This window comes from Chaetura pelagica, unplaced genomic scaffold (genome assembly GCF_000747805.2).
Source record: "Chaetura pelagica isolate M959 unplaced genomic scaffold, ChaPel_1.0 scaffold244, whole genome shotgun sequence".
Classification (NCBI taxonomy): Eukaryota; Metazoa; Chordata; class Aves; order Apodiformes; family Apodidae; genus Chaetura; species Chaetura pelagica.
In genome coordinates, this window is record NW_009953719.1 from 1,421,788 (window position 1) to 1,434,395 (window position 12,608).

The 12,608-nt window shown below is 35.9% G+C and overlaps 1 protein-coding gene across 1 annotated transcript in view; it reads left to right on the plus strand.

The window, feature by feature from the left end:
* The window catches only part of TTC3 (tetratricopeptide repeat domain 3), a 70,511-nt gene that overhangs the window by 40,989 nt on the left and 16,914 nt on the right, over nucleotides 1–12,608 (plus strand). The window contains 9 exon segments of the mRNA XM_010000436.1: nucleotides 1,104–1,418; nucleotides 2,210–2,473; nucleotides 2,901–2,947; nucleotides 4,614–4,664; nucleotides 5,816–5,892; nucleotides 6,640–6,792; nucleotides 8,266–9,163; nucleotides 11,009–11,074; nucleotides 11,768–11,917. Coding sequence (XP_009998738.1) covers nucleotides 1,104–1,418; nucleotides 2,210–2,473; nucleotides 2,901–2,947; nucleotides 4,614–4,664; nucleotides 5,816–5,892; nucleotides 6,640–6,792; nucleotides 8,266–9,163; nucleotides 11,009–11,074; nucleotides 11,768–11,917 — 2,021 coding nt within the window.

A 12,608-nucleotide genomic window follows, 5' to 3' on the forward strand; every position in this document is an offset into this window, starting at 1 on the left:
AGAACTTTAACATAGTTCTGCAAAAATCTGTGTATTGGTGTTGGCCAACCTTTTTAATTATTCCTGAGGTAATTCTGCAATAAGATTGAAGTCTTGCATGTGTTTGGAGATAAACTATCTATTACCCTGTTTTTTTGGCTTAGGGAAATTTCATGAGGAAGTCTTTCAAAAGAATGTCTGATTTATTCTCCCAAGCTTTCTGACAGGGTGAGAGGCCACTTCTGATGAGATCATGAAGGGTTGGTTTGTTTTGCTTTGTTAGCAGCTATAGGTACTTTTAAATAATAAGAAATCTGCTTATAAATTGGAGAGGACTGCAGGTGAGAGGAGCACATGTTTGTATGCATTTTTCTATGATACAGAGGATTTTAATGCAGACTCCTGCAGGATAAACTCAAGCATGGCTTGTACCTGCAGAGTTCACTGAATCTGTTAGTATGCTTGGAAGCTTTTGTGTTACAATGCTCAATTACTCTAGGTGTGATATGTAGTGCTTTATTTTTCAAAAATTATTTTCAGATCTGTGCCTTTTGACTATGACTGCTGACAGTTAAGCTCTGAAAGTGGCATTCTATAAATGTGTGGTCATGAAGAATAACGAAAGGTGAAGGCTGATATGAGCCAGTAATCTTTTTCACTCTTGTTCTGCTAAGAACCAGGGGCATGGCAAAGGTTTACTACCAGGTGTGTGCTCAGGTGTGTTCAGCAGTGTGCCTTTGGTCTGAAAACTGATGCTTGGCAGAATTTTGTCTCTGCATCAGGGCCAGCATGTACTTCACACAGATAAATCTATACAGACAATTGTTTGAAACTACTATTACTGGCAGGCCATACTTTATTTTTTAATTTCTGAAATCTAGTTAAGATGCTACAGGTTGCTTCTTTGTGTAAGCGAAATATAAAGCAAGATTGTGCCAGATCCGTAACATTAAGTCTGGTTTATATGGGAAGTTACATGTTCTTCAATTTTCACTGTGTTGCTATAAAGCTGAAAGCACCACTTAGTCCAAATTACCTGTACTTTGAAGTTGATGGGTTTAATTGTGGCAAACAGATGTGAAATCTTCTTTTGTTTGATTTTTTTGTTTTTAATCCCATTATAGGTTATGGTCAGGATTTATATGCTGGTGATCGAGTGCTGCAGCATATCAGTCGAAATGCTGAGCAAATAAAAACAGCTGTTCACGATGTTTCCAAACTACTAAAGGAGTTACTTTCATGGTTTGTAATTGGGGAGGAGGATTACACGTCCTATTCCGAAGCTAGTGGCACGTCACATGAAGTGATGGAGCAGCTCATCAGTTACTTAATTCAGGAAAAAAACAGAGTTAAAACAAGGAGTTTTATCCACGTGATGAGTGAGCTGGAAGAAGTGGATCCCAAATTACGCAAATGGCTGAAACATCTTAACAACTTGGGTAGGCTATATATTTACATAGTAGCAGGAGATCTTGCACTGTAATAATTGTTTAGTTTACAGATGAAAATATATATTGTTTTCCAGTCTTTCTTTCTTAGCTTCAAACAGTAAAGCAGAGCTTTCCTCATTTTCATTTATTTGATCCTAAGTTAGGATTTCTAGAGAAGAAGGTGTGACCATTGGTAGCACAGGAACAACATCTCTTGTCTCCGCAAGTGAAAGATTCAAATATGGGAAGGGCTTTGTCCATAAAACTGAACAGATCTATTTTTGAAATGCCTTTAAATTCCAGGATAGGCTTAAATTATAAGATCTTTATCAATAATTTGTTTATGAAAAGTAAATCATGGTGGGGTTTTTGACACAAAAGTTTAGCTGACTATAACTTAAATTGCTTTCAGCTTGGTGCTCTTTGGTAGCGTTGCCTTGCTGTGTAGTTTCTTATTGAATCTGTAACTGGATGAAGGTAGAAGTTTATTTTTGCAGGCAAAATGGACATAAGATGCCAAAAGCTTGGATGAGATTTATGCTCTTACTTCTGTTGTGTCCGTGTGCTTTAACAAATCTATATATTATACAAATAATTTGGTTTTGATGAAGTAAAATTTATATAAACTGCATTTATAGATTTTGTGTGCATTTTCAAGATACAAAAGGTTTTATGTCATCTGTTTCAGCTACCATGTATCTAATTTTTTTAGTTTTTTGAAGAGGAATATCACACTGAAAGTGTGTTATAGCACTGAAAGTCTTGAGACTGGAATGAAGTGTTTTTTTCATCTCTTTTAGGTCTGACAGCTACAGGGAACTTTCTTCTTCAATATGAACATTTTTTAAAAGAGCTTGACCTTTCTATTTTAACCACACTCTGGAATGAGAAGTATGGTAGTAAATTTGGCTATGTGACAACCAATTCTGAAGAGCAAGGAATTCATGATTATTTCTTAAAACCACCTCTAGAGAAAAGCCGTTGTTTTATATGGCTGTTAGAAGACAACAGAGAAAAATTTCCATGTTTTCATCAAGCTCTAGATGAATTCTTTGATAAAATGGGTATGTAAAGTTCATCATTCTTACAAGCATTGTATTTAGTCTGTTTTTACACCACATGTCATGAGCTCTATAAAAGGCCGAAGCCTCAGTAAACTACTAACCTCCTTGTGATCTGTGTTTAGTGCTTAAAGGCAAAATGGCCTTGAAGGGCAAACCACCCTCTTTTAGGTTACTTTCTGCTGTTTTGTTTCATGTGCTACAACCAGTATGTGAGTTTACCTTTAAGCACATGTGATGTCCAACCAAAATAAGTATTATCTTTTGTCTTAAGCAGAAAGGTTTTGCAGCTGCAGTCTTTGATGTGCTTTGGTGGTATTTGATAAAGGATTATAACAATTATTATTATAATTTCATAGCTCACAATTATAACTTACATAAAATACTACTATTTCCACTTACGAATGTGTGTTTGTTATCCTTCCAATAGATGACCCTAGCATTGTATTAAAGAAGCAGGGAAATGAAAACATATTGGTAAGTGAAATTAATATCTGGTATAAGCTCAGAAATAAATGCATGGTGTTTTAAAAATGTGCTAAAGTGCATAGAGACATACTTGTCCTGTTTTGTCTTATATCATCCTTGTTCAGACCTGATTAAAGATCTAGCTTTGTTTTATCATCTCCCTGCAGTCTTCCCCCTGGCTTTTCATACAGCATTTGAAGACTGCGTGTTGTTTGTGCCGTTTTTCCTGAACTTCCAGTAGTAAAATACTTGTTTAGGGTGTTCTCTGCAGCTAAAACATAAACCAACAAAATACCTTTTAGATGATGGGCATTTCAAGGGTGCAAGTGAGGAAGTTGTAGTGAAAGCGGATGAGGGTAGGCTGATGTCCTCCTTTGGACAGAGGCAAATGAGGTGCATGGAAATAGCATTTACATATTGCTTAATAACAGCAGTTTAGTGTTAACCTTGAGAAAGAGTCTCTTAAAAATATAATTGGGGAGTTAAAAAAAAGCATGATATACAAATAGAGGGGCTTTTACTAAATACTATATCTGCATATTTACCATGACAACTGAACTTGAAGCATAACTCTTCCCTGAGTGTGCATAACTTGAATCTGCATAGTTTTGGGCACAATTGTATGACTTATTTTACAGTCCAGAGCAACAAATGGAAAGGTAGTGTAATCCAGCTTCAGATGTCATTAAATTGTAAGGCTAGGAGTCTTGACATTCATTCTGCTAACAAGCAAAGGAAATCAGAAGCAAGTTACACATTTTTACAGTTGCACATTCATTACAATTTATAGATACTTCTCAAATTCAACCCATAAGCCTTCAACTGTACATCATTAATCACTTTTTTTATTATCTTAATTAAAATCCATGCTAATTGGCAGACGTATATTTTGTATTTCAATTATGTTTGTGTTTGAGGCACTCATTTAAAATTATTCTAGCCTGCAGAAAAGTTTATCTGTACAAAACCGAGATTTAGTTTTGATACAGAATAAATCTTTTAGAGTTAATTAGCTAATATATGTCTTGATAAGACGTGAAGTCTTTTGCTTTTTCATTTCCTGAACTGCAAATCCAAGAATGAAATGAAAGCAATTACAATAAAACTACTTCTGTTTCAGTGTTACTAATATCCTAAAATAAAAAAAAAACCCAAACCTGTAAGTTACTGTTCTTAAAGTTATGTTAACCTATAATCACAGCCCTATTAAAAGGGGAGTTGCATTTTTTAGTTACTTTTTGTGGGAAACTGTTCTTTTTTTCCCCACGTAAGTCATTGCATATCTGAGAAAACTGAAGTGACCAGAATATCTGACAGTTCTCTTTGCTTGTTATTTTCTATACAAAACTGAGTTGTGTGGGATATCGCAGTTGCTTAAATATGCAGATTGAGCTGTAAGTGACTAGGAAGCATCTGATTTATTAAAATCATAGAATATTCTGTTAGAAAATCAAGTGTTCTACGTGTGTAAAGGGGAGGATTATAAAAGAACAAAATGGATCACGTCTTGTGACCCTCTGTTTGTGTTTTCCAATTGAGGATGGAGTGGAGAGGGGAAAGATTGCGTGGTCAAACCAGAATGAGAATTCTAGTATGAAACTTTTAAATTTACATACTGGCTTTGGAAATTAATCTTTTATTCTAATTAAAATACAATCACTTTTTTCTGTTTCAGACTAATGGTATCAAAAACAAAACCAGGAAGAAGACCTCAAAGGACTCTAAGGTCAGTAACTTCTTAGCTGCTTACTACAAATAGGGTTTTTTAAACAGTTGCTGCCATTCAAGCATATAGAGGCTGTTTTCCTCAATATCTTGTGGAGTCTCATTCTTGAAGTAGTTTTCCCTGAAGTAAAAGAATGCTCTTAAGATTCAGTGTAGTTTGGTTTTTTTTGTTACAAAATGAATTTCATAGTATAAAAAGTATTCTTAAACTTGAAAAAAAAGTTGTACATTAGTAACTTTGGTTCTGACTGGATAGAAATATGTTTGGTCTATCCACTGTCTTCATTCTGAATCACTATTTTGATCTTAATTTCCCACATGGGAAAATGAAAAAACAACAGCTGTGAATAGAGCACACTGACTGCACTATGTAATTAATACTTTTTGCTCCATTTTTTTCTGCACTGACAGATAACAAATCTGTAGAAGAGCACTTTACAGTAATTTTTAGGTAGAAAAATGTGATACTACATCTCATGAAGTAGATCTGAAATTATTATTTTAATTTTTCTGATTATTTTTATGGTCATATCAGTGATTGAAGATGCAGGTGTTCCATTTATTGCTGCAGAAAATATTATTTGCTGTTCAGTATCTTATATTTTACGAGGAATAATATCCTACCTGGAAATTTATACTGTCTTTTATCCTGTTATTTAAGGGTTTTGCTTTACTGAAAGCTTCATGTACAATCTTCTTTGTTTCTTCCATACCCCTACTATTTTATAATTTTACTAGAATTTCAAGCGCAAACTTAAGATTTTTTGTATTTTCATCAGTCAGGATTTTCTTTTTCTGACTTAGGTACATTTACACAAGTTATTTATTATTCTGAAGTTATTAGATAATAAAAATTAGAAGACAGCTAAAACATTTGTAATGGTGAACGTAAGAATAACAGGTGTCATACTAAAAACATGTGGAACAAGGGATAATGCAGACTTGGTAGTTAAAAGCTTGAAGACTCTCAAATGTAAAGGAGGAGATTCCTAGAAAGTCAGTTAATGTGTAACCCAGTGAAAGGAAGTTATACAAACATATTAACAAAGTGAAGCTATAGTGTTGATTTAATTTTTTTTTCAACAAGGTTTAGTGTAAACAAGTTACTCAAGTTTCATGAGATGAAAGAAATAACCATCTGTTTTTAATTAGTCGGTTTTAGTGTTATCCAGTGGAGTTAGCACAGCACCACGAGAAGAGGAGAAGATATTTATAGAAGAAAATACTTTGTAAGTACCATCATGCATCTTTGGAGTTAGGTCAATAAAAGCAAAGTGCTTTGCAGGTACTGGAGGAGATGGACTCTTACAAACAGCAAGGCTGGTTTAACTTTGAAGTGTTTTTAATGTGAGCTTCTGTAGAGCCATTATTTCTCTGCTTTCAGTACAGGTGTACAGGGCATTAGAACTTTAAAGGTCTTAACAATGTATGAAATAATCAAATGGTTGTGAGGCTGCAGCCCAGTACATCGTCTAAGCCAAAAGCTGTTCTTTCAATTAGGGTTTTACTTTGTGTTCCATTTTAATGTAGGAAGAAATTAGTTGACAGATTTTTACATACTCTGTCAGTCACAAGTGAACTTTGCAATCTGCTCCGTATCAGGCAGGTTGTGATGTTGAATTGAGATTGTCTGCAGTGCTTTGCTCAGCATTCGTTGTTAAGTGGGAGTCAAACTCTTGTATCCTGAGCTCTGTTTTGTTCTTGCTTATGGATGTGAAGCTGCTTATGGATGTGAAGAACTAGGTCTTATTAGCTAGTGGCAGGTCAGTTAGTTGAGTTTAGCAGCTAAGTATTCTGAGGATCGTGTTTATTTTGCTTCTTAGAAAAAAGTTTGCTATTAGGGTATATTTTAGCACTGTGTACTATTTTCAGTATATGTGAAAAATACAATTATTTTCAGAGACAAGAATAATTGTTCATATGTACTGTGTATTTGTTCTGTATTTATTGGGGTTTTTGTTTTTTTAATGGTATAGAGATTTCACAGATTCTAATGAACCATTTGGAATCCCAGAATATCTTCGAGGACAACTAGATGAATTTGAAGCTCTTTATGACATTTCAAATAGTAACAGTTATCAAAGAGTCTTGGATAATAGCTCAAATCAAACTTCTGAGAGCTTATATGAGTATGTATACATTTCTGTACTTAGCAGTTAAAGGTTTTAATATTACTTAATAATTTTTATAACATTGTATTAAGTCTAGAATTTGAGTCCTAGTGGCCTGGTGTGTGTAGGCCTGTACATAAAGATATGTGCTAATGCTTTGAAGTAGTTGCATTTTTAGTAAGATGTGAACAAAGAAGAGTATTACAGAAAAAATTTTGTGCTCGGCTAGAGCACTCTCTTCGTAGAATCACAGAATGGTTTGGGTTGGAAGGGATCATCTAGTTCCAACCCCCCTGCCTGGGCAGGGACACCTCCCAGTAGACCAGGTTGCTCCAAGCCCCATCCAGCCTGACCTCGAACACTTCCAGGGAGGGGTCATCCAGAGCTTCTCTGGGTAAACTGTTCCAGTGTCTCACAGTGAAGAATTTCTTTCTCATGTCTAACCTACATCTACCCCCTTCCAGTTTAAAGCTGTTCCCCCTTGTCCTGTCACTACAAGCCCTTTTAAAAAGTCCCTCCCCAGCTTTCCTGTAGGCCCCTTCAGGTTCTGGAAAGCTCATATAAGGACTCCCTTACAGTCTTCTAAATGATTGTGCTTCTGTATTTCTAGAGGTTCTTTACTTTTAAGTGTTGTTGTGAAAATATAACGTGTAAAATACTATTTTAGAATTACATGAACAAAATTTATTAATAATGACAACTTTTTTTAAAAGGTATTTCTCTCAGATCTTGGAAGAACATGGCCCCATGGAAATTAATAATAAATTACTAATTGGGGAATATGAATATTTCCCTGAAGAAGCTCAAAATATTGTAGAAAATGAAGGTGGTCTGAAATCTTTTCTTCTGAAATCCTCTCATTTCATTATGATGGGTAATCTTATTGGCTTAAGAAAGCATGCGGTTCTTATTAACGAAGATGCCAATGGAAATGAGACGGGGGATAATGATGAAGAAAATTATACCGTCTGTGATGTGCAAGAAAATTCTTCCCAGGACAAGCTACAGTTAAATCCAAATGCTAAGGAATTCAAACCACAGTTTTGAAGGGATCATCTAGTTCCAACCCCCCTGCCTGGGCAGGGACACCTCCCAGTAGACCAGGTTGCTCCAAGCCCCATCCAGCCTGACCTCGAACACTTCCAGGGAGGGGTCATCCAGAGCTTCTCTGGGTAAACTGTTCCAGTGTCTCACAGTGAAGAATTTCTTTCTCATGTCTAACCTACATCTACCCCCTTCCAGTTTAAAGCTGTTCCCCCTTGTCCTGTCACTACAAGCCCTTTTAAAAAGTCCCTCCCCAGCTTTCCTGTAGGCCCCTTCAGGTTCTGGAAAGCTCATATAAGGACTCCCTTACAGTCTTCTAAATGATTGTGCTTCTGTATTTCTAGAGGTTCTTTACTTTTAAGTGTTGTTGTGAAAATATAACGTGTAAAATACTATTTTAGAATTACATGAACAAAATTTATTAATAATGACAACTTTTTTTAAAAGGTATTTCTCTCAGATCTTGGAAGAACATGGCCCCATGGAAATTAATAATAAATTACTAATTGGGGAATATGAATATTTCCCTGAAGAAGCTCAAAATATTGTAGAAAATGAAGGTGGTCTGAAATCTTTTCTTCTGAAATCCTCTCATTTCATTATGATGGGTAATCTTATTGGCTTAAGAAAGCATGCGGTTCTTATTAACGAAGATGCCAATGGAAATGAGACGGGGGATAATGATGAAGAAAATTATACCGTCTGTGATGTGCAAGAAAATTCTTCCCAGGACAAGCTACAGTTAAATCCAAATGCTAAGGAATTCAAACCACAGTTTTATCCTAAGAACCCCCATATATCACCATCTACTAAATTAACAGTACCAAGTTACGAGACTTCACAGTATTTGCCTTGCTCCTCTACTTCAAGTACATCCATGCATTCTTTGAGTCATCAGAATAATGGTAGCATAGATAATAAGTTGACAAACATTTTCCTGGAGTGCTTTGATCCTAGAAATCCATATATGCGTTGGACTTCCTGGTTTTATCCACATAAAAGAATATTGCCAGTGCCTTCTCGAGTGCCTCTTATGTCAAACGTTGCTGAGAAACCTAGTTGTATTTATGCTGATCATGTAGTTCATCAGGATAATGATCAAGCAGCTATTTCAGACAGAGAATACGTCTTTTGCAGTTTATTTTATCCCCCGGAAATACCAACGTACAAAGACCCTCAGTGCCAACTGGAGAACTTGGATAACACATTTTATGAAAAGAATTTGGCTGTTGCAAATGGTAAAAAAGAAGTTGATTCTGGTATACAGGTTATTAAGACAGAAAAAGACAGCAGAGGTACACCTCTTTTGAAAAACAGTCCTCATACAAGGATGATAGCTGTTCAGGTAAGAAAGTAAAATGGTAAAGTTATTTGAGAGCTTTTGAGTGATAAATGACAGTCCTGAGCACTCAGAAATGCAACTCCTTTTTTGAGTTATTTCTCTGTGACTTTTACAGAGTTTCAAGAGCAAATATTCAAGTAATACTTCTAGCCACCGACATGTGAGGGGTCTTAAAAGTAGCATTTAGCATTCTTTAGTACTTACCTCCCAAAAAAGGCCACAGGGTGGAAGTTACTGAGGTGTTTATCGGACTGGAAACTCCTTGCAAGCTCCAGTTGAAGTTGCTGATGCTTTCTACAACTATTCTTATTTTTCATTTGTAATTCTTTGAAGAGCAGGTCACTGAATTTCATTTTGCCTGAAATTTTCAGGTCTTTTGATCCAGGATTAAAGGTGGGAACTGGTACACATCAGTTTAAACTTCACTTAAGAGGTTAAGGAAGGGCCTCTGGTACAGTTTTTTCTTTTTGTAATCAGTTTGGTGATTTCTTCTAACTGTTACAGTATCTGAGGATTTAGATAATTTATACTTTCTAACAATTGCTGCCTGATGCTTCCCTTGCAGTCTTACAGTGGCAGCTCAGCTGTAGGATGAATTCAGGGGCAAATTCCCTCACATATTCCTTTTCCCTTCTGAAATAAAAAATTGTGGAAGTTTTATCCTACAGGCAGAGAAACCACTGAACCCACGGAAAGGGGCAAGACATGCAGTGCAACAGAAGAGGGGCTCAAGCATTCATTCTTTAATCCTACCCCGGAGTTAGATCAGCACACACCATTTGTGAAACCACTATTAAAATAACAAAGGAAGAGAATGGTCATATCCACAGTTTTTACAGAAAACACTTTGGATTAAAGTTCCAGATTTTAAGATGACAGTTTGACAGATGCATTTATGATAGATTATCAAACACACTAGAGGGACTGCTGGGGAGGAGTTCCTCATCTTCATTTGCTTTTGTCATTAAGGGAGGAGTAGCTGCTTATAGCTGTAAGATAAACAGTCTTTGGTTATTGCTTTCTACATTAGGAAAATGTCAACCTGTTTTTTTAAACTAGTTTTGTGTACAAAACTTTTCTTTGCTTTAAATTTTTACTGAGCAGTTGCTGAAAGTTGGTTTCCCATCAGTCTTGGAAGATTAATTTTGTCACTTGGCTGACTGGGCTCTTAAAATGGAGTCTATGTTTGGTTCTTGAACCTGTGCCATGAAGAACTAACAGAAGAGGTAGCAGTTTTCAATTTAGTGAATTCTGGTCAGCAGAGACCAAATGAGTAAGGTGTTTAATATTATCTGACAGATTTTTAATAGCTTGTTAAAACAACAGCAGCAGCATCAACTTGATCTTTAATATGTTGCATGATTAGATTTAAAATCAGTTCTTTCACTAACTCCCTGATGGGTGGTATTAGAGGAAAACAGCCAGGGATTGAGGGTCCTTGAGTCTGGTCCCTTCTAAGTAGAGGCACTTATGGAGTACATCATGAATTTAGGAGGAGCCATAAAACGCAGCTCCTCAATGAGCTGTCAGACAAAGTTTTTGCAAGTATTAAGTTTTCAGACATTTGTAACACCATTGTGTTTACAGACTCTGTGAACTGTTCTCCAAACTACTTTTTCATGGTCAATTAAACTAGAGAAAGGTCACGACAAAAAAAAGTGCTTTCTTTATAGATTTCAGAAATACTTGCATAATTTCATTTTACACTGGAGATAGATCTATTTCAGAATGTAGTTTGATTTGTAAAGTTGTAGGTTAGGTACAAAAGCTTCAAAACAGCGCTGACCTATTAGTTGCATGTATAAACTGGAAGACTTCTTAATCAACTAATGATTCTTTGTATTGTAGGTAAATCGTGAAGTAGCTGATAGGGAAAATAATACCTTACCTTTTCATCCATTTGAAACGCAACAAGTAAGTTACCTGTGTATTTGTTTGTTTCTCATTAAGAAGGTTAAAGGAATGCCCAAAATTCAGTAGTGAAAAGATAAAATGGCATATTTTAACTGACAAGTTTTATTTTAGTGGTTTTTTTGGCAGTGTGTTTGGCTTGTGGTGTTTTGTTTGTTTGGGTTTTTTTTTGTTTTGAGTTAGTTGTTTTGGGGGATTTTGGAGTTCTTCCCCTTGTTTCTTGTTGTTCTGTAACATTCTTGAAAACTTCATGTAGGCCCACAGCAGGGAGGTTTTGGAGCTTTGGTCTCTAGCTATTCAGATATTAGAGTACGTTTTAAGGAAATTTAGTATTTCTTTTCCACAAATCTTAAGGTTGGATTTAAATACTCTATTTGGGCTTATAGACAGTTCAGGCTGAGGTTAATATTAGTCTACATAAAAGTGAGAAAACATGGCCTTTGAACTCATCATATTCCATTCACGGTCAGACATGAATGTTCATTTCCTGAGCTCGGTTGAAAATGTTGTACAGGTTTCTCTTAAACACCCCCCTCAAACCAACTAACAAAAAAACCAAAACCACCCCAACCACACTAAAAATTTTGAATCTCAGCTGACAGTAAACTGTTCCTTTTAGATGTCAGAAATGTGTTTGCTGCCTTGTGGTAACAGACAAGACTCTGGGTTTTTTTAATATATAACTTTTATTTTCAGGGAGATATTCTACGTATGGAAAAAGAGCATCAGGTGTTAAAAGAACAGCTTAAAGAAGCACAGGAAAAATATGAACAGTTACAAAGTCGAAGCTCAGAGGAAACCAGTGTTTTAAAAGAGCTCCTAAAAAAAAGTGTTGAAGAGACTGAGGTACTGTTTGTATCCATGCAACAGTGGGACAAACTGCAGTGACTCGCAAGAGTGGTTGTAATTGATCAATAAGTTTTTCTGAAACTGGAGTGGTAGCCTTAGTTGCTGTGAAGTCAAAAGCAAAGGGTGTTGGTTGCCTCCATCTAGTGGATGGGATCAATAGAATTGATTTTAGTTCAACCTAGGAACAACAAAGCACCACACTGCTGACCCTTTCTTTCTTGACTTGTTGGGTTTACTAACAGGCTTTATGTCCTTGAAAATGTCTGGGAGCAAGAGGAGTAGTTCCAAAACAACACTGTCAGCCTATTATGACTTTGACTGGATTAATTTTGTCGTTAAAGCTGTAGATGCTAAATGACTGCACATTTTTCTACATGAAAAGGAATTTTTCCATGAAAAAAAAGAGGCCAAAACCATCTGTCACTGTGCCTTCTCTTTAATCTTTGGTACGATTGGACCTGTCATTCAATCTTGGTTTCATGTATTTATTTTTCCTTTTAATGGTGTGTTGGAGTAAACTCATGCACTGCAGCTTGGGAGCTCCTGAGTTCTAGCTTTATAAACCACTGGCTGTGAGCAGCCTGGCAAACTTTCCTATAAGGGATGATAGAGACTTGCATCTGTTTTCCTATGTGAATATTTGGTTAAAATGTGAGCTCAAAATTTTTTTGGATGAGCTCATGGTTAT